Here is a 21057-nt window from a genome sequence, read left to right as displayed (position 1 = left end):
CGTCAAGTGGATGCACACCTGTTACACATTTCATTGAAATGTTTTAATAAATTACTTCCTTAGTGACTCAGTAGGCTACTATTGATTCATATAAATGCCTGCTGTAATTCCCAAGGTCTCCACTTGCTTTGGAAGAAGCTATATGTTCTCTTGTATTCTGACCATTCCCCAAGCAAACCTGTAGACAAAAATTGAGGCAGAGGGGAACTACACAGACAGGGACTTCACATGCATCAGAGAAATCATGTCAGATGTGATATTAGGAAAGACCTTCCAAATTTTCCTAAGATTCAATCATGTATTTAAGGAGAGAGAGAAAGAAACACATTGAAACTCCACCTTATTCTTCAGAGATGGAGTCTGTGTGCGGCTAAATTCATGTGCATTTTTGGAACCAACTGGATTTATGATGCACCAGCAGATAACAGCAGGCTTATCTGTATATTTATATATTCAGATCAGACTGCTTGGACAGTTTTGCAGAGTTTCCTTCAGCAATGATGAGTTCCAGCAAAGCAAATGTTACAAGATTCTACAGCTGGACTAACCACCAAAGATGACTAAATTTTTAAGTAGAATACATAGGATTTCACATATGCTCTGGCTTTCAGATCCATGCAGGGTTATAACCTTTAAAAATCTTCTTAGAGCAACATCTGTCTTAAAAGTGAACAGCCTGCCAGGTTAACCTGTGATAGGGTAAATGCATCCATTCCAATACCAGTTTGAAGTTGCAACAGTTGGGAGTAAGCAGACCATGGCAGTGGCCTATGACAATAACACTGTTTACATTAGGCTAAATTAAAAAGCTTGAGAAACACTTCAAAAGCCCTTCATTGAAGGAGTGACAGAAAGATCTTCCTTTTAGAAACTACATGAAAGCTCTGCCTTGTTGGGAATCACTGTAACTACAATGACATTCATATTAGAATGCAGTATTATTATGATTAAAATGCAACTATCATTATTTACTGTTCTCTCCGTTAAAATTGTGCTTTTCAGACTTGGAGAAAAATTGCTTAGAAAAAAATTACTTACTTCTCATGCAGCCAATTACACACTTTAGCTAAACATAATGCATATTAACTTAGCCTACCATACATCCAGAGGGCCTGGAGGTGTCCAATTTTTCTATCAGAAATTTTGTCCGGTAGAAAGAAAGAAGACACTAACCAACTGTCCAAAATTAGCAGGTATCTGGACAAAATGGACCCATGGTGTATACCCTCCCTGTTACCTCACTTTAATGTATCTCCTAGGCATTCATGATCAGTAGCATATGTTTCTATCTGGGAAATCCCAAAGAGTAGTTTTACATATTAGGAATGTCCTTTGCAATACAACATACTGAATATTTATTAATCCAGATAAAATGCATGACACATTTTAAGTATGGCTGGTTAGCTCAAAAAACCTGTTTTCCCATACTGAATGACAATAACCTTGTTATCCAAATGCATAAGAGACAAAATCACTTAAAAGGAGCGTGCTTACTGTACTTCATGAAATAAATGATGTGGAAGAGGTAAAGCTATATAATGAGTTTTCAAAATAAATATATGGTCTAGGAAAAAAGCAATAACACAAGAATCAGAAATCAAAATCTCAGTGTTAAGGAGAACTCACCATGGTCATAGAGAAACCCAGCAGTCTCACACATAAGCATATAATGATCTAACATAATTTATACGCACACTAAGCTATTTGAATTCATAGCCCTGCATTTGCAGAGAATTTACAGATTAATATTTTATAAGCTTTTTGTAATACAAAGACCCAGGCCTGTTAAGGTAAGTTTATGTATATATTTTTGCAGCTATACACAACTTCCCTGACTTCAGTTCAGCCCTGAATAACTGTAGGAAGTTCTATTGCTGTGAACATCTGAGTTTTACTGGTCAGTTCCCTAATATCAGCTTAATAAAAGTATATAAATAAAGTAGATAGATAGAAAGATACATGTGCATAATATATATAGATATACGTACATACTTACATATATGCATTTAAAACTATAAAAACACTTTTTTTCCTTGCATACCATTTTTTTTCAGTTAATGGTAAAACATTTTGGACCAGATTTTAAGGCTATGTTCCAATTTGGCAACTTCCTCCACTGCACTCATTATGGGATCTTACACTAAGACCAGGTTACCACACATTCACACTGCTTGAAACTGAGTATTCAAAGAGTAAAGTTATACTGTCCACTTAAACTTCATTCTTGTTTAAAGAGTGTTATCAACATCAATCTTAAAAGTCATAATTCTGAAGTGACTAAACAGAGTATTCTTTTAAATAATATATCCTAGTAGTTTGAGAAGTTGAATTAAAATTTGTTCACGGGGTTATCTAATGTCCAGTTATTCATCAAAGGCTTTTCAGACAAGAAAACTTGATTTATTATTCCCTGAAAAATCCTACATTTCTCGCAAATTCCTAATGACTTTCTCTGTGTAGGAAGGCCTGATTTTAGGAAAACTGTAAGTATCCCTGTTTTGATATTCAGGACTCTCTCACAGAATGAGGCCACTATCTAGCAAAACTTTCAATATAACATAAATATATAATTGCTTCAAATAGGTATTGACAAGACAAATATTCTAAAAATTGAACTTCCACAAAGAAGTAACCATTTTCAAAAAACATTTGCCTTTTAGCTGTCAGATTCACAAAGAAAATATGATGCGAAAACTACAATTTTTATCCCAACTGCTTCTCCTGATCTTATTTCTGCAGCATGTACCAAATCTTCAATCAGAACTGTCTTGTCAAATGGCAGAGCCCACCACTACACACACAAAGAAAGTGTCGTTCTTGTAAACAGTGTTATATAGGCAAATACCTATACTATAATTTAACAAAACTGCTTGTTTTTGGAAAATATAAACTCCCTTAAAAATCTGTGATTTGGTGGAAGAGATCTATTACATTGACGATTTTCAACCAAGAAAAAAAAGAGCTTTTGTTGTGGCTAGATTCAGCTCTGATGTGTTATCATTAACCCTAGTAATAGATTAGAATAGAATCGTAGAACCATAGAATAGTTAGGATTGGAAAGGACCTTAAGATCATCTAATTCCAACCCCCTTGCCATGGACAGAGGCACCTCATACTAAACCGTATCACCCAAGGCTTCATCCAACCAGAGAAACTGTGGCGTCAAATTTAATAAAGCATATACAAAGCAGTATCCAAAAAGGAGGCTCAGACAAAGCAGGGCAGGAGCAGGCCAGACAATACATCTTCCCAACTTCAGGCCTTTGCCTCTGGATTTCACAGAGTCCTGGCCATCTCAAGCAAGTAACATCTTCTGCAGGCTAAATGAGCCATTGCTGAAGCTGGACGAAGAATAATGTATTACTTCCTGCAATCCTAGCCCAGTAATTAAAATATATTTCCCTTCATTGAGAAACCAGGTATTTTCTTCACCAACTTCCCACTTAATTTTTCTCAGTTCTTTGCTAATAAAGATACCTATTATAAGAATACTCTAAGAAGTGGCACATCATTTTGATACTCTGTGAACACTGCAGATTATTTTTCTCATGAAAACATGATTAGAGGTTATGCTAAGCATATTTTCTTACCCATCACTACCAATTACACCATTATTCAGGTCGAATCATGTCTAATAATGCTACCACTGTGAAAGGCTGGAGGTTAGATGCTGTGAGAGCACTATGATGACTTCAAAAAACAACTTGGTGCATTCTGGGTAATAAGGATATGTTTGATGTGGCCCCTAGTAAGCTACAGTACTCTGTTAGCCTTACTTGCTATTTAGTCTCCTTTTTGAGGAGTTCTGGCTAGTTCCATGTGATACCCTTGCCCAAGTGCATCCAGTAAGCACTGCACATAACTAGGAGTTTGATTTTCTGCATTGTCAAAAATCACCTCCAGAACATTCCTCTGGAGGGGCTCAGTAACCTGAATCACCAGGGGAAGGCAAGAGAACCTCGTAGGGCTTGTAAAACATTCTCTGACTCTTTAGCATGTAAGATACCACTTGAGGTAAAACAGTAGCAATGATTTATATGAATGTATATGTATGAATATGGAACACTGAGATGCTTTACATTCCCATCTATTCTAATACATCAAAGGGTTTTATTCTTTCTAAAACTATAATTTTTAAAAAAATTAGGAGTATAATTAACAATTGGACACAAAAGCATTCTTTTACTCTACATTCATCTGACAAATCCCTGACAAATTTTTGTTAATCCCAGGAGTGTGTTGTTCTTAAAGACTTCACTCCATATTTAATAAATTTTGCTGCATACCTAATAAATCATATACTTAACTGAGCTGTAAACATCAACATGAGTTTCACTGGGACAAAAAGGGGAGACAAATCTGCATATTGTTGGCAGTATAGAGTGGGTAGAATGACAATGAGTGATGAAAGAATGTATCAGTTTGGGGGATTATTCAAGCCTCTTAAAATTTGTAGAATAACAAAGATGAGATGTCTGATTGTCATCTCAATTCATTTTTACAATTTTTAACAGATTTTTAACACCTTTTAATACTTTTTTTTTGCATCTGATTTATATCTGATTAAAATTGGAAATGTAACATCAGGTTATGTTCTTGTTTTAGCTATAAATGAGTTCCACATTAAGACTCCTCACTTTCTTCACCAAGCTTATTTGTGTATTTGCAAAAGTAATGGCAGAAGCAATGTACCTCAGGCAAAAGAGCCTGTGTGTCTATCAATATTTGGGTGACTGGCTTATAAAAGGTTCATTGGAACAATGTGCCCTTAAGCAAATGACGATACCATTCATATCAGCCAATTTGAGACTTCCTGTGTAACAGCCAAAGTACAGAGTAAATCCAGCAATGGAGTGTATACATACTCTGACACTACAGCTATTCAGAACATTTTCAATAAAATGAAAATTTGTAGAAATAAAAATATTCCATGCAGATAAACAGGTTTTCATAAAGATTTTTTGGAGAAAGTTTTGGGATACATGATTTGCTAAACTGGAATGGCCAAGAAAGACTAACAATCTCCCATTTGGTCTCCCTTCTACGCACCAAAATCAGATACTTCAGTTAAAAAACATTTCAATGTTTTATTTTTAATCCACAGGCAATGAAGACAGGAGTTAAAACCTTAGCTTAAAAAAATGTTCTCTACATATGAGTCGTGTACAATCCCTTTCTGCATATACCTAAAAATATACCTAACCTGAAAAAGCAGTTTTCCTCATCACTGCTACTTCAAAGCCCTGCAAAAAATGTGACTGTTCAAGGTATATTTATGTTGTCAGGTTATTTTGTAGTAGGCCACCTGAAGCTAGTGATTAGGCCTAATACTAGTTGGATCCAATACTAACATCCTATTATTGCTGCTCTAAAAGGGGCAGTCCAGTTGACACTTATCAATTACAAAACAGGAACTTGTCACCAAAAAGATCAATGGACTGCATCAATGTATCATAGATACAGGCCATTTCTTCACCCTTCAGACAGCATGCCTTCAGGACAAGCACCCACCTAGAAAGCTAGCTGCCCACTATGAAGGCTCTATCTTTATCTACAATATAAACACCCTCACTTCTCCTTAGCCACATAATGGAAACTACAGAGAAAAGCCCTCAGGGGATTACAGCTTCTTAAAACAAACTTGTCAGTTTTAATTCAGGTTAGGTGCCTGCATAACATAAACAATCGGGAAGGAACCAAATCAGCTCCTTTTGGATGCTGATAATTCACATGTAGTAATTTACTTGGGCATATACACTTAGCATTCATAACAATTCATTCTACAGACATGTAATACATGTAATGAGATGGTCATCTATAAATATACATAGATATATGTATCTCAGTGTATTATACATACATATATGTATCCCATTATATACATATTTTAATATATATATTTCAAATGGGTAATGTAGACAGTTCTCAATAAATTCATGCCTGATGGAGAACTGCACTGATTTTCATCATCATGTCAGCACGCTATACATGCCTATATATATGTATTCACCCATGTACAAGCACATACACTTTATGTATGCATCATATATGTGTAACAGCATACAAATCTATGTATAGCATTGGAGTAATGATGTGACAAACATTAGACACATTGCATTAGGTGCTTAGCTGGGAATAACCTTTAGTTTGGCCTCACAAATCTTCACCTTTTCTAAGCTACGCACTTATATCTGGAGCATGTGGAAGCATCTTACCTTGCTTCCATTTTCTCTTGCCTCCCGTTCCATCTTGAGATCAGAAATTAGGAGAGTCTTGTATTTGTTCTTTCCATTACTGCTGTGATCATCTAGTCTGTATTCTGAAGTCAGCTGAGCAGAGAGGGGACTGTCACTCAGGTTCAGAGGCTGCTCATCCTGCTCCAGATTTGTTTTGCCATTACTGTTGGTTTCTGCCATCTCCCTGCAGTGTGTTCCCCCTGAAGCATTGGAACTGTGTCCCACGGTCTCATTGCCATTAAAACTCTCTGCGGCTGAATCATCTATTAAAAAATATATATTTTCAGTCACATGCCACATCATCATCTCTGTCCAGTTCAAACATAATTTATACCTTCATAATGTTTTTCAAAATAGAATGAAAAAGGTTTATATTACTAGCACCAGTACATTTCTGCAAAATGTGCACACACACTCCTCCACATTTTCAAGTAAAAACTTTATGTAAATTCATAAAATATTATTAAGTTAAGGGAAATGATCTGGGCTGACACCTTAGTGTCACTGTGTACACAGAAGATAAGTATCACAAAGGATTCTTAGGGACAACGTGACAAAGTCTGCGTTAATCCATCTGCCTGCCCATATGTCTATGGATCTATTTAGATTCTTATAGCATGCTCATTACTGCAGTACTGCATATTTCTGAAATCAACAGAGATGCACATGGTACGGAGACAGAGTCTAGTTCTCAGGTTTTAAGGGTGCAGAGAAGCATATGTCATATCCATAAACACCCTCTTGCACAGATACAATGTAAATACATCTGATGTATTCACTGCTGGCAGCAGAGATTACACTGGAAAAGTTGACTCCAGAAACAAAGATCCTGTCTTTATTTAGTTCAGATGCTCATTCACTTTGCTCATTCATCATGCATCATAACATATTTTTAAATACTTCTCAATAAATGATTAAATTATCAACCTGAAACTTGTATCTGTAAACTCTGGAGGTCTTCTTGTTACCCCTAGATTTTAGAGCTGAAATGTGGGATTAATGTGTGTCTTCACATGCTTATGGGTTTGTGGATCCTGTCTGTCAGCACCAGAATTTGCCACCTGTGCTACTACTCAGCCCTTTACTTCTAAACAATCTTTTGGCCAGCAGACAATGTAGTAAAACAGCTCTCCCTTCAACGGATTAAATGGCAGCAGAATTTGGCCTTCAATTTATTACTTCTTGTTGTCTATCGCACCTCTTTTTTGGCAACCTACATGGGTTTGCTAATGGTGCAAACACCTGCTCAGGCCTCTACAAGCCTCTGCTTGTTGCAGATAGTGAAGCTGGAAGCAAAACTGGGGGATTAGCAGCCAGGAAAATGTACAGACTGAAACTGGAGATATGGGATGAGATGGACCCTAAGAGGTTAGTACCTTAATATACCATCTGCTTTTGGGCTCTTCTAAACAACTTCCATGGAAAAGAAACAAACACATTTATATACACATGGAATTTAAAAAAAACATCAGAACACATTCTTTAAAGGATGTGCTCAGAAACACTCATGCTTGAAACTACATGATTAACCAAGCTGTTGACTCTCCATCATTATTACAGTAAAAATCAACTATTCACCACCCTCAGATCAGAATTTAAAAAATGAAGAAAATACTGTATTAATGGGTAATGATCCAATTCAATTAAGTACTTAGAGAGCCACAGACAAGCAATCAACATCAGTGGCTTGCTTGCTGTACTCATCCAACATTTTTATGTCATAAAAGGACTGGGCACACATTATGAACATATTTTTTAATTCCTTTGTTTTATAAACCTGTAAAAAAACCCAACCTAGTTTTATGAACATACGTAATAAAAATCATAGTTTAAATGTGTTTTCAAGGAAACTTTTGTTTGTTTGTTGTATAAAATACTTCATAATTATTGGCTGCAATAAAAAATAAAGCTATATTTTGGTATGTACCACTTTTACATTACCTCTTACAAATACAAGTTTATATACAATAAATGACATAACATTCCTAGCATAAGACTCTTAAAAGTGTACACCAACCCAACCTCCAATAGAGTAATGGAAATGTTCTGATTTAAAAACATGGGGCTGCTCAGGAATTTCAGCTATGTAAATGATTAAGGTGAGCAGGATTTACCCTTAATAAACATTCTATCATACTCCAAGACATGTCTTACAATAAAACACATTAAAAAGGGCAAAATTTCAAAAGTAGTTTTAGAAATAAATATGCAGTTTTATTATTCTGAACTAGAAAATGGCATTCTAACGTAAGACCCTTTTTTTAAAAAAAAAAAAAAGAACAGAAAAAGATAATAGCCATATTCACAACTCATTTTAAAAGCTCTGAGATATCAGACAGAATTCCAGGATTCTTTATATAAGAGAAAAACCTTTTGGTTACTGCTAATGTGTATTTAGAACTGTTAACAGATAATTGGCTTCTTGATTATCAGTTTAACAAGTGACAGTTAGTTTCTATTTAATTAAATCAATTACTGAACGGGTCACAGAGTGAGGGATGCCCCTCCCTTTAAAGGGCTCAGAAAATTCCCTGCTGTTGGGAGGAAAGAGAGAAACGAGTAACCAGAGGATACAAAGAGCCACCTAAAATCTGGGGGCACTGCTTGCTCTGCAGCACACAAGTCTGATCCCTAGGGAAATTCTTTGTGCCAGCACTTGAGCATCCTGGGTTGTGATGAGGACCTGCTACCAGGATGTAGATGGCTTAATGGGAATGATGGAGTAGGAAGAGAGCTGTGCCTGGAGCCAGATCCAGGAATAACCAAGTCCAAAAAGCAAGGCTGTTAGTTGTAGTTTGTAATCATAAGCAATAATGCTTCCTCCAACTCCTACTCCCTCTCCTCCCCCCTCCATATGATGCCTGGTTGACAGCTAAAGCACATGTGTGAGAATGTTACAATGCAAAAGAAAAAAAATAAACACATTTTTAATATTTGTTCTAAAATACAACCCGTGAAAAAATTCCTGTGCTGACTAAATGTGATCAAACATTGTAACACTTCGAAAAATAATACAGTATTTACATTTTGGCTTTACCTAGAATCATAGAATAGTTAGGGTTGGAAAGGACCTGAAGATCATCTAGTTCCAACCCCCCTGCCATGGGCAGGGACACCTCACACTAAACCATATCACCCAAGGCTTCATCCAACCTGGCCTTGAACACTGCCAGGGATGGAGCATTCACAGCTTCCTTGGGCAACTCATTCCAGTGCCTCACCACCCTTACAGTAAAGAATTTCTTCCTTATATCCAGTCTAAACATCCCCTGTTTAAGTTTCAACCCATTACCCCTTGTCCTATCACTACAGTCCCTAATTAATAGTCCCTCCCCAGCATCCCTATAGGCCCCCTCTCCCCATACTGGAAGGCTGCTATGAGGTCTCCACGCAGCCGTCTCTTCTCCAGACTGAACAGCCCCAACTTTCTCAGCCTGTCTTCATATGGGAGGTGCTCCAGTCCCCTGATCATCCTCGTGGCCCTCCTCTGGACTTGTTCCAACAGTTCCATGTCCTTTTTATGTTGAGGACACCAGAACTGCACACAATACTCCAAGTGAGGTCTCACGAGAGCAGAGTAGAGGGGCAGGATCACCTCCTTTGACCTGCTGGTCATGCTCCTTTTGATGCAGCCCAGGATATGGTTGGCTTTCTGGGCTGTGAGTGCACACTGAAGCTGGCTCATGTTAATTTTCTCATTGACCAACACCCCCAAGTCCTTCTCCATAGGGCTGCTCTGAATCTCTTCTCTGCCCAACCTGTAGCTGTGCCTGGGATTGCTCCCACCCAGGTGTAGGACCTTGCACTTGTCATGGTTAAACTTCATGAGGTTGGCATCAGCCCACCTCCCAAGTGTGTCAAGGTCCCTCTGGATGGCATTCCTTCCCTCCAGTGTATCAACTGAACCACACAGCTTGGTGTCATCGGCAAACTTGCTGAGGGCACACTCAGTCCCACTGTCCATGTCAGCGACAAAGATGTTGAACAAGACCGGGCCCAACACCGATCCCTGAGGGACACCTAGCAAAAGCTTAGCTACTTGATGACAAATACTTGTTTCTATAGCCATTTAACCTTGCTTGTTAGAAATGGGAACTACTGCCTGTCAGGATAATGTTCAGGAGAATAGCTACAATAGCTATAAATCACACTTTTGCCAAGTAAATATAAACATGTATTGCCATAAAAGACATCAAGAAAAAAAAAATAATGGTTTAGTGCTAGTAGTTCCTTACAGATGTTACCAAGGTAACTAAATTACAAGGTTTAGTACATTTCTCATCCCTGGGTAGCTGGTCTATTTTTGCCAAGAATAAGGCTACTCTAAAGCAAGAGTTTCTGAGGTATCAGAAACAGACCACATCAGGAATTACTGATAAGGGGGAAAAGGCAGGAAGGTCTGGCCCAGGAGACCTCACCCTTGGATACAGTTAGCCATGGCTGCAATGCTTCCTGGTCCTGCTTCTTGCTGCTGGGCCAAGGTGTCCCACTCCTAAGCCCACAGTGACTGCAAGGGTCACCACACAGTTGCCAAGGGGTATGGCCAGTCTGATGGAGACCTGTCTTCAGACCACCCTGCCCTGGAGCAACTGCCTCTCTGAGGCAGGAGTTGAGATCTGACCTCTTCACTGCACCCAGCATGGCTAGTGAGTGGGGCTGCACCTGCACTGGTTGGGTAGGGATCAGCAGTTTGCTTGTGGCTTTGTCACCTTTATTTATCACAACACCTCAGTAACAATAAACTGCTAATGCTGAAAGCCTGTTCTCTTAGCAAGTACTTTTTCCTCCACCCCGCAGAGACAGAGGCAGCTTAAGGAGAGCTGTGCACAGGCCTAGGGGTGCCGAGGCTTTGTCCAGCTATGGTTGCCAGTGACTGCTTCTCTGAGGCAGCTTGCCAGCAGCTCCTCCTTCATGACAAGGACACCACTAATGGCAATATCAGGGGAAGTAGGTGAAGGGCTGTTCTCTGGGGCACTGGAGAGGTTGCAGGAGCACAGTTGAGGAGTATGGTGGCATCCTTTGGACCACTGACATCATGGTGGCAGTTTGGGGTTGCCTGGGTCCAGCCCTGTCCTTGCCAGGGACCCCACTGAGGCCTGGTCCACCCCAGAACCAGTGCCTGTGGGGCAGCAGCCATCAAACTACTGCTGACCCAGGAAGCTAACCAAACTGCAGCTGCCATCCCTGGCCATCACTTCAGCACAGCCATCAGTCAGCAGTCACTCCTGGCTCCCTTCCCACCACTGCCTGATGAAGGGAAAATTAGAATTCCACCTTGACCAGCCTACATCTGGGAATGCGGTACTGACTGCACCACTAGTGCAAGGACAGCATGTTTTCACAACATGCCTCTTGTCTGAACCACCACCATAAGATGGGTTTTATGGTAATTCCTCCAGGGAAGCATGCCACACATCCTGGGAGCTGAGAAGGGAGGAGCAGAGGTTTGCCCTGCCCTGCATCAGGGCAGTCACAGAAGAGGCTGTGGGATGACCTCAGATCTTCATCACTTCCCAGGAACACTGCTATCAATGTATCAACCATGGCAGTGAATGATGGCCTCATCAAACGCTGCTGCTTGCTCAGGGCTGGACACATCTTTAGGAACTGTGCAGTTTTCATACCCTTACCCCAGAACACTGGGTGACTGGAAGCGCATCTACAACCGGTTTTCTTACTTCAGCCTGAAAAGGGAGAGCCTGACTGCAAAACATGTATGTTTCTCTTCTCAAGAACAGTCAGCTGGTGCCTCACTTACACAGAGATACTCCTCCAGGGATTAAAGAGCATCACCCCTCAGAGAAAGACTCAAGAGCAGAGGGAAAGTATCTTTGGATCAGGTAGCAGCTGCCTTTTGATGAAGGCTTAGGCATGGAATTCCAACTCATGACAATATTCTTAAGCAGATGCCAGACTCCTTCATGCCTTAGAGCAAGATCCTGATGGGCACTTCAAGACGCTAAGACTCAAAACGAACTGCAGTAGGTCTCCTACAAGCATCATCACATTGAGCTCCAGCTCATGCAGATCCCTTGACAAGTCCTTTGGCAGGAAGTCATCCTGACTCTCCATCTCAAGTATACTAAGCATGGTCTGCCAAAGATCAAGCAATGCTCAGCAGAGAGTTCATTAGATCAGACCATCTACAGAGCTAGATGGTCAGATCGAGGGCATCTAACACAAAGTGACAGGGAAAGAGAAGAAAAAAGAGAGCTCTCGCAGAAGAGTAATGGGTAGACAAGAAGGAGAAGGAGAGAAGAGAAGGGACAAGCAAGAGAAACTAGCAAAGAGAGAAAGGTGATTAGAAGAAGAAAGGTGGAATGAACAGAAACCAGAAAACTTGAAACAGTGAATAATAGGGATAGAAAGGATGAGAAGTGAAAGTAGAACAGGAAAACAGGAAACAGAATATTAGAGATATTAGTAACTAGGTATTATAACAAAAGAATAGTTTGATTAGATATAATGATTATCAGAACAGTTTCTAAAGGTTCTGTAAGGTATATAGAGTTGATAGTTTAAGAACACTCTGATTTAGAACAGGAAACCAGTTCTTAATTCATAGGTTATATTCCCCTACCAAACTATGTCTACATTTATAAACAGGCATACATATATAGCTAGAATTAGAGATTTTTCTGTTAAGGGTTATAATAGAGTTCCTCCACCCAAAGAAAATAGTCTTTAGACCAGATATGTCAAATGCTCAATACCACTCTCAGTAAGAACAGTTTCTTAAAGGAGAGCAAGTTGAAGTGTGAACCAAATCTGGCTGGAATAGCAAGTCTCTCAAACACCAGTTTTCTGAGAGAACAAATTTAAGATCTGAACTCTGATATAAGTGTCATTGAAATACTGTGAATCTCAAATGCAGTTACATATACCTAACTCTCACTTGTCTCCTTGAGAGAAAAATCTCCAGATGTTTTAAAGGATCTCTTGCATAACTCATAGAAATCAATTTCATGCTATAAATCACCTAGACTTTTCATATTCCTTGCAGGTAAGTCGGGAAGGAGTCAACAAACCATTCTACATAAAGACAGATCTCTGAATAAATCCTCTCCCTCTCTCAAATTAATCTTCAGACAAGAATTCAATTAATATTTAGAGTATGCTTAAGTAGTTTATACAGCTGAGATTTCAGCTACCTGAAACCTATTGCATATTTAACTAGTCAGCAATCCATAGTGTTGGCCTTCAGCTGTACACTACAGCATAGTGTGACACAGTCTTGCAACCATACAGCCACATGGAAGTGCTGATCTGCTGAAAGGACAGATGTGGTAATGGGCCAGGGAGCTAAGAAACCCTCTCATCAACACTAAGAATGAATCAAGAGCCACATGATACCAAAGCAGCTCTAACAATGCTCCTGTTTTTGCCATGAAGCAAGGCATGAAGCCTGCTGAGGGAAAAACAATTAACCTTAGAGCACCTTTGGCTCTTTTGAGACATTCTGACTACATGAGGGCATCCCAGAAGCCAAAACCATTTCTGATTATAATAAGTCTGATTAATCACACTAAATAAACAAGGCAATTGCTGGGGCAACTTTGTTCATTCTGCTCTACGAAGTGAAGATGGGAGAGGGCCCAAAACAGACACTGATGCCTGCAGACTCCAAGGCAGCATGCACCCAGGTTAAATGAACACTTTGAGGGGGTTGCCTGTTGACAGAGAATCTCTGAGAGCAGCAGTTACTGTAAGGTAACTGTTCTTTCTAAAAGGAGGAGATTAGATGTGAATGAGCTGAGTGGGATGAGTGAGACTGAAGCTGCTGGCTGCGCAAATGCAGGCTGTCATAAAACCCACTCATAAAGTTTGTCTATCAAAGTCCTCTGTGAGAAGATTGCTTTCATCAGTTTGGGCCAAACACCACCAGCCCAGGTCAGGTGGTAACCACCACCTTACACCCTTAGCAACCTGGTTGATTTGAATGAAATCACTTGCAAGAGATAGTACTGCAGACCAAAGAGTGACAGACTGCAGACCAGTTTTGAGTTACTATGCTGTTCTCTTTGACCTTTGGCTTCAATAATGCATGTGGGCTGGTTTTGGTTGTTTGGGGTTTTTTTGTATGTTAAAATACTTTAATGAAAATAATATGCTACATAAGCAAATAATTAAAAGCAAGTTAGTTACATTCCTTCCTAACCCCATAAACCCAAGGCATGCCTGTAAATCTTCCTAGCAAAGAGCTATTGAAAAGATATTCTATACAGGTGGCAACTGACAGCAGGCAGTTTTGGGAGACGAACACCGTGAATCAGACAAAAGGTGGTGTAGAGTGCTGACTCACAGAACTTCTGTACTATGAAATAATTATAGAGACTTTTCTAAATGAACTGATAAAAAGGTGAGGTCACATTTCACTCCCACCACTTTTCACAAGGACCGTTTAATACCAATTTATCACAGTTATGTATTCGGTTATGCTTCATTTACATCACAAGTAATGTTTCAAGCACAAGTTCAATATAAAACTTTAAAGCCAGTCAAAATCAGCTATATCTATTCATCTTCTCCATTCCCTTTCACAATATGATAAAGAACAGGGGTTGAATTAATGGAGGTACAAAGGTGATTTCAGAGCCTCTATTATTCCCCATTTCATAAAGCATAAGAATAGCCATAGTTGGTCAGATAAAAAATCCATTTAGTCCAATATCCTATCTCCAGGAGTGGCTATTAGGAGATGCTTAGGGAAGAGAATAAGGCAAGCAGACACAATTTTTTCACCTATGGCTTGTTGAGCCCTTAATAATTTTCAGCTCAAGGTCTTTCTGATCTGGATGTGGTTTTTAGTAACATACTGACACTCAGCAGATTTCCATGCAAATATCCAGTCTCTCTTTGAATCTCTATAAACCTCAAGTACCCTTCTCTGCTCCTCCAAAAAGTTACTGCCTCTATTTCAGTTTCCACTAAAATGTCAGTACTCTGACAAGGAAACAAGGAACAGGAACTAAGAGGAGGGCAAGAGCCTTTCCAGAGAACAGTCAATGTGCACAGAACTCAATCCCTTCGTTAGCAGTGAGACATCATTTGTTCTGTTACAATATATAATAATTGTCCTTTTCAGCCAATCTCACTAATGTTAACATTTTTTTCTCCTTTTGATACATGTAGCCCTCCTGATGTGATTGACTTCTGTGAATTCAGCTCTGGAGCTCACTGCACTGAAATTTGAATCTGGAATGTCCATCAGTTTCAGTGCAATGCCAATCAAAGAATCTCTTACTGATTTCAGTGGTGGAATACGTCAGGAGCCACTTCATATGATCACTCATTGTATACATTTATGGAAAAAAAAAGGAACAAAGCAAACTACAAAACCAATCTTTAGCATTGTCAACAAGAGTACAGTGAATTTGATATGCATGTACACATACACAATGTAATCAGCATTAGCCAGGCTGTAAATCTGATTTTGTTATTGAATAAACCCCTAAGTAATTCACAATTTTTCCATGGATAAACATCTCCTCTTGTTGGAGGCACAAAACAGACAGATATTTTACTCAGTTATAACATTAAGTAACAGAACAGTGAACTGCCACGCCATGACATCAGCAGCTATCAGCAAAATAATACTGCCCTGACAGTCACAGTGTTATAGAAGGGCTCATTTATAAAGCTTCATGAGTGACTGCATGCTTACTTAGCCTGCAGAGATACTGTTCCTGCATATACACAACAAGGAGATGAAGCAGAATGGCTTTTAGGAGAGTACTGCACATGTAAATAACCAATTGAATAGCTCACTGGGTACACAGTAGTCTTATTATCACTATGCATCTAGTTTGTACTTGTGCTTTGGCATTTCCACTTCAAAAGACTTGCTGCCTCTGGGGAGAAAAAATCCCTGGTTTCCCCTTTACTCTGGAGAAACCTCTAGGGCACTTTTTGTGGCAAAGGCTCTATCAAGAAGTCCTCAATAGAGAAAACCTGCAATTCTTCTTAAAGTTTTTATGCTACATATAGGATCATATTTGGCAGGAAAGATGTTATCTGGCATTGAGAATGTGCACCATTTCTAAACAAACATTGCAGGAAGAAGTTCTCAGCCCGATATGAGTGATTCCAGAGGTACTGCCTCAGACCCTAACCCAAACAGGACTCCCCACTCCAGAGCTGCTTATTGATACAAAGCTAGGAACTGAGGAAGGCCGGGAAACAGATAGGTGAGCAGGGATCAGGACAGACTAACTCTGACTTTAGAGGTTCACTAAAATTCCAACTATGTACATTACATATCAGCAACAAAGACATTTGAGATTGAAACACATTAAGAAAAGGAGAAATAAGAAGCCTTTTCCTTAAAGTAAGAAGAGGTAACCTAGGAGATCTTAGCCTCTCCTCTTTCTTGTGCAGCATGGGAGAGGCTTATGCTGCTGTAGCTAAAGGCTGATGTGGGCCTTTCATAAATGCTTCATAAAATGCTTCATAACTAGAAGTGAAAACATTTCCTACCATCTTCATAATTTTTTCCTAGTTTTCATTTCATAATGTTGGCAAAATCAACTGGGGTTTTTTCAAATTATTTGGTTTTCACTCTAGAGCACTGTCACACCCTTTCCTCCACTCACACTAACATTTAGGCTTTCAAACATTTTAGAGAGTAAAATAAGTTCCTCTAAGATTCACATACTGAAATCGAGTTTAAGAATAGGTAATAAACATGTAATTGAGAAGAAAAGTATGTGGAATAAGAAGGAGGAACTTACAGTCTTTGTACTTCACCACAGTTCTCACATTATCAACAATGAACTGAAACTTCCTTGATACACCCACTTTTCTAATGTTAGTGAATCTGAGAAGTCAGAACACTAAATATCCAAGTTTAGGACTCTGTGACGGTTGCTGTTTCCCTGTTTGATGACTGCAATGTAATTAATGTTTTTGCTGAGACAGAATCTCAGTGAGTCAAGCATAGGATTCTCTTACAGATAAACTGTAAATTTAGAAATTCAGTAAAGAATTTCAGAGCTTGGAAAGCTGCTATTACAAACTTGAGCAAATAAGCATGTTCAAGGGATATAAATTACATGTCCCTTTTCAATTCAGTTTGCTTTTTATCCTGTCACTTTAAAATGCTTATGGATGTCCATGGCAGCATGTACACTACTATTTCCTGATTCGAGCATGCCTTGGGTAACTACAGTAAGTGGTCTCCTCATTGCTTGAGTAAAAACAGTATTCTGGTCAGACAAGGCAACACTTGATAACAAACTTGATGGCCATTCTCCATCTGGCAAGCGATCATTTTTGAATGTTATATCCATTACACTTTGCTAATTTTATTTTTCACTATATGAAATGAAAGTTAAAAATAGTCAGGATCTACAAAGGCTAAGCACCAGCCCAAATACCAGCAAAAGAATGCAAAAGGTGACAACACCTGATCAGAAAAATACTACCACAGGATTCTCCCTAGCATGCTGATTACAATTATAGGCATCCAAAAAAGTGAGAAAATAGTGCTGATGATTGGCCTCCCTTTGATCAGTCTGAAAAGTCTCTCTCATGTACTGATGCCAAAACTGGGAGATGTACTGGCATTTTCATACACAAGGCATTAGAATCAGGCTGGGAGTTTACAGCAGCTAATATTTTTTCCTACTAAAAAATCACATAACATAACTTTGGTTGAAAAATGGCAGATTTGCAATCTCTGTCCACAAACATCCATGATTTGAGGTCTTTGCCACTATCTTCATGCAGAAGATAGCAGACAACCCATGAGTTATTAATAATACAGCAAAGTCTCTTCTGCCTTCATTAAAGTCACCACTTTTAAAACCCAACTGCCTCATAACACTACAGATAGACATGTTGACTTCTAATCTGACTGGCAAAATTAAAACATGCTTTTTCCTTTTCAGAAATTATTTTCAGCACAGACATCAATGGCAACAATTTTTTTTACAGTTCCCAAAATACAGCTGAGCATTTGGCAACACATCATCTAAAAATGAACTAGATAGAATAAGAGGTATCTGAAGGGAAAAAAAAAAGGAGATTTTGCTAGCTGGTCTGTCAGCACATCTCAAGCAAGCCAAGTTAACTAAGATTCAATGCCCAGAAACTTCACATAGCCCAAAGGATCTGATAGATAGTTCTGGAATATCCACCGCTATTCTTCACCAGAGCTGTGGACTTGAAATTTGCACTGCCAAGACACCTGACTAAGCAATGCATCTCTTGTTTCGAACTATCCCTTGCACTGCAATGCAGAGGACTGAGCTTGGGTGGGGAACAGAGAGAGTATGAGAGGGTGCACTAAACAAAAACATAACTGAAAGATGGGAAAACTTGAAAATTCTTTGTGCTTGAAAACTTTTGCATGAAGACTACCCTGCCCATGGCAGCGGGATTGGAACTGGATGATCTTAAGATCCATTCCAACCCTAACTATTCTATGACTGTATGATTCTATGATTTTACAGTCCCTTTCTGAGAAGTTAACACCAAGAGGAACCTATTGGTTCTTGGATATTGTGCTATTTTAGCAACTTTCAAAAATTTACTTCTCAGTGAAGGCGTTCAGCTTTTTCTGGCTGAAACTGAGAGCTAGTCTCCAAACCAGATTCCTTAACAAGGCCAGAAAGTAAACAGAATACCACCCTCCAAAGAGAATCCATGAACTGTACTGCACTTCTTTGCAGACTAGAAATTTTTTTAAGAAACAAACTGGTCCACGTTTCTAATTCACTTAAAGGCCTCTTGTAGCCCAGCAATGGGGAAGTCCATATACAGACTATTTACAGTACATGCTTTTCCTGTGCTTTACAGTATTTATGAGATACCATTACCAATGAAACTTAAGAATATTTTAATCACAGTGAATCAGCCCTATTCTCACTAGAATTCCAGCTACTATTTATGTACAGATTGTTGTTAATGGTCAGAGCACTAGAAGGGGAAAGAATAAAACCATACCAAAGAATCCAACTGTATCGTAGTTTAAGCCTAGCCAGTAACTCAAAATCACGCAGCCACTCGCTCACTCACTTCTCCCCCCCTTCCTCCTCCTGCTCCCAGAGGAATGGGGGGAGAATCAAAAGAATGTAACTCCCACAGACTGAGATAGGAACAGTCCAGTAACTAAGGTATAACACAAATCACTACTGCTGCCACCAATAATAATAAGGGAAATAACTCAATCGCTCACCACCTGCCGACCCATACCCAGCCCGACCCAAGCAGTGATCTAGCCATTCCAGGTAACTGCCCCCAGTTTATATAGTAGGCATGACGTGCTGTGGTATGGAATACCTCTTTGGTTAGTTTGGGTCAGGTGTCTTGTCTCTGCTTCCTCCTGGCTTCCCCTCCTCCCTGGCAGAGCATGAGACTCAGAAAGTCCTTGGTCAGCGTAAACATTACTGAGCAGCAACTAAAAACATTGGTGTATCAGTGCTGTTCCCAGGCTGAAAGCCAAATACACAGCCCTGCAGCAGCTACTAAGAAGGAGAAAAAATGACTGGTACTGCTGAACCCAGGACAGTATCCACCCCTTATTCCATAACATTCACATCATGCTCAGATCTCACGTTTCAATATACCATCACTCTTGTCTTATAAATATATATACATACATACACACACAAAGAGAGAGATATCATTCCTTAGTGCATGGACCAATCCCTATAAAGCTGCTGAGTTCATCCGGTCCATGATGTCAGGCTCCACCTCTTGCAACAGTCTTTCAGAGCAGGAGAGATGGTGTGCAGTGTTGGACTGTTGCCTGCTGATGACACCATGGAATTCATCTGGTTACTGCTGAGCTCATCTGGTTTTGTCAAAGTTCATCTTTTGCTGGGATTATGGTCAGAGGGAAGTCAGGGCCAGTCGCTGGTGACCTGAAGACATCTAGTTGGTGGGCTATAAAAGTGCTACATAGCAGGCATAGCATACAATTGAGGTGTCTGTTTTCCCCTAAAATCAAATCCCCTCGAGGTACACATTAGATTTCCCCATCTTCCCGCATTACCCACCAAGTACATACAGGTCCCTGAGCAAAAGCAATCCCACGATTCTGTTTGCCTTTATCTAAAGCAGGAAAAATCCAGACTGTCTTCCCCAGCAAATTCTTTATGTGCACCACAGGAACTTTATTCCCTTCTGCAGTATGCAAAAGCTCTGACTGGGCTGAGCCAGCCCAGTTGGCAGATCCTCTGATGTTGATCAACCACATGGCTTTTGCCACTTCCTCCCAGTCAGACTGATTTCAGCCTCCAGTACAGTCAACTCTTGGGATCCTCCTGTCACTCCAGAAACATAAATGGGTTCCAGTCCTTGACAGCTTGATGGCATCAGGGTACACTGTGCATTGGTATCTACTAGAGCCTTATAGTTCTGTGGGACTGATGTGCCAGGCCATCTGATCTACACAGTCCAGTAAATCCAATTGTCCCCTTCCTCCACCTGGCTGGAGGCAGGGCCCCTCTAATAGTGATCACAGCTTTGGTCACTTATTTCTTGTTCACAGGGATTAGTCTTTATCACAGGAGCTGGAGTAAAATCAGCTCTTCCACTCCATCTGCGAACCTGCTCACCAGACACTGAAGCTATGGCTTTCATGGGATGATCATCCTTGACCTTTGTTCTCCTCTTCAATTCAGTCACCCATCCCTACAGAGCTGAGGTAGGTTTTCCATCCCACTTTCTCATGTCTTCTCCGTGATCCCACAGGTAAAATTGTAGGGTGGCCTGTGGCGTATACCTCCTATATCTTCTCTCTCAAGCAGTAGGATGATATGGGTTGGCAAATGTGAGGAGCTGGATAGATCAGATAGATTGTCTCTCAATTGTTTGA

General features: G+C 39.8%; 1 protein-coding gene across 5 annotated transcripts in view; it reads right to left on the bottom strand.

Moving 5' to 3' along the window:
- Positions 1 to 21057, bottom strand: part of NOL4 (nucleolar protein 4) — a 192827-nt gene that overhangs the window by 72593 nt on the left and 99177 nt on the right. For all 5 annotated transcript variants that reach the window (XM_031052881.2, XM_005153542.2, XM_005153543.2 and 2 more), the window contains exon 6: positions 6216 to 6499. In XM_031052881.2, the coding sequence (XP_030908741.1) occupies positions 6216 to 6499 (284 nt within the window). The remainder of the gene's footprint in view (positions 1 to 6215; positions 6500 to 21057) is intronic.

The sequence above is a fragment of the Melopsittacus undulatus genome, chromosome 1, assembly GCF_012275295.1.
Source record: "Melopsittacus undulatus isolate bMelUnd1 chromosome 1, bMelUnd1.mat.Z, whole genome shotgun sequence".
In the NCBI taxonomy this organism is placed as follows: domain Eukaryota; kingdom Metazoa; phylum Chordata; class Aves; order Psittaciformes; family Psittaculidae; genus Melopsittacus; species Melopsittacus undulatus.
Note: the sequence above shows the minus strand (reverse complement) of the source record. Positions and strands in the feature narration are given on the sequence as shown.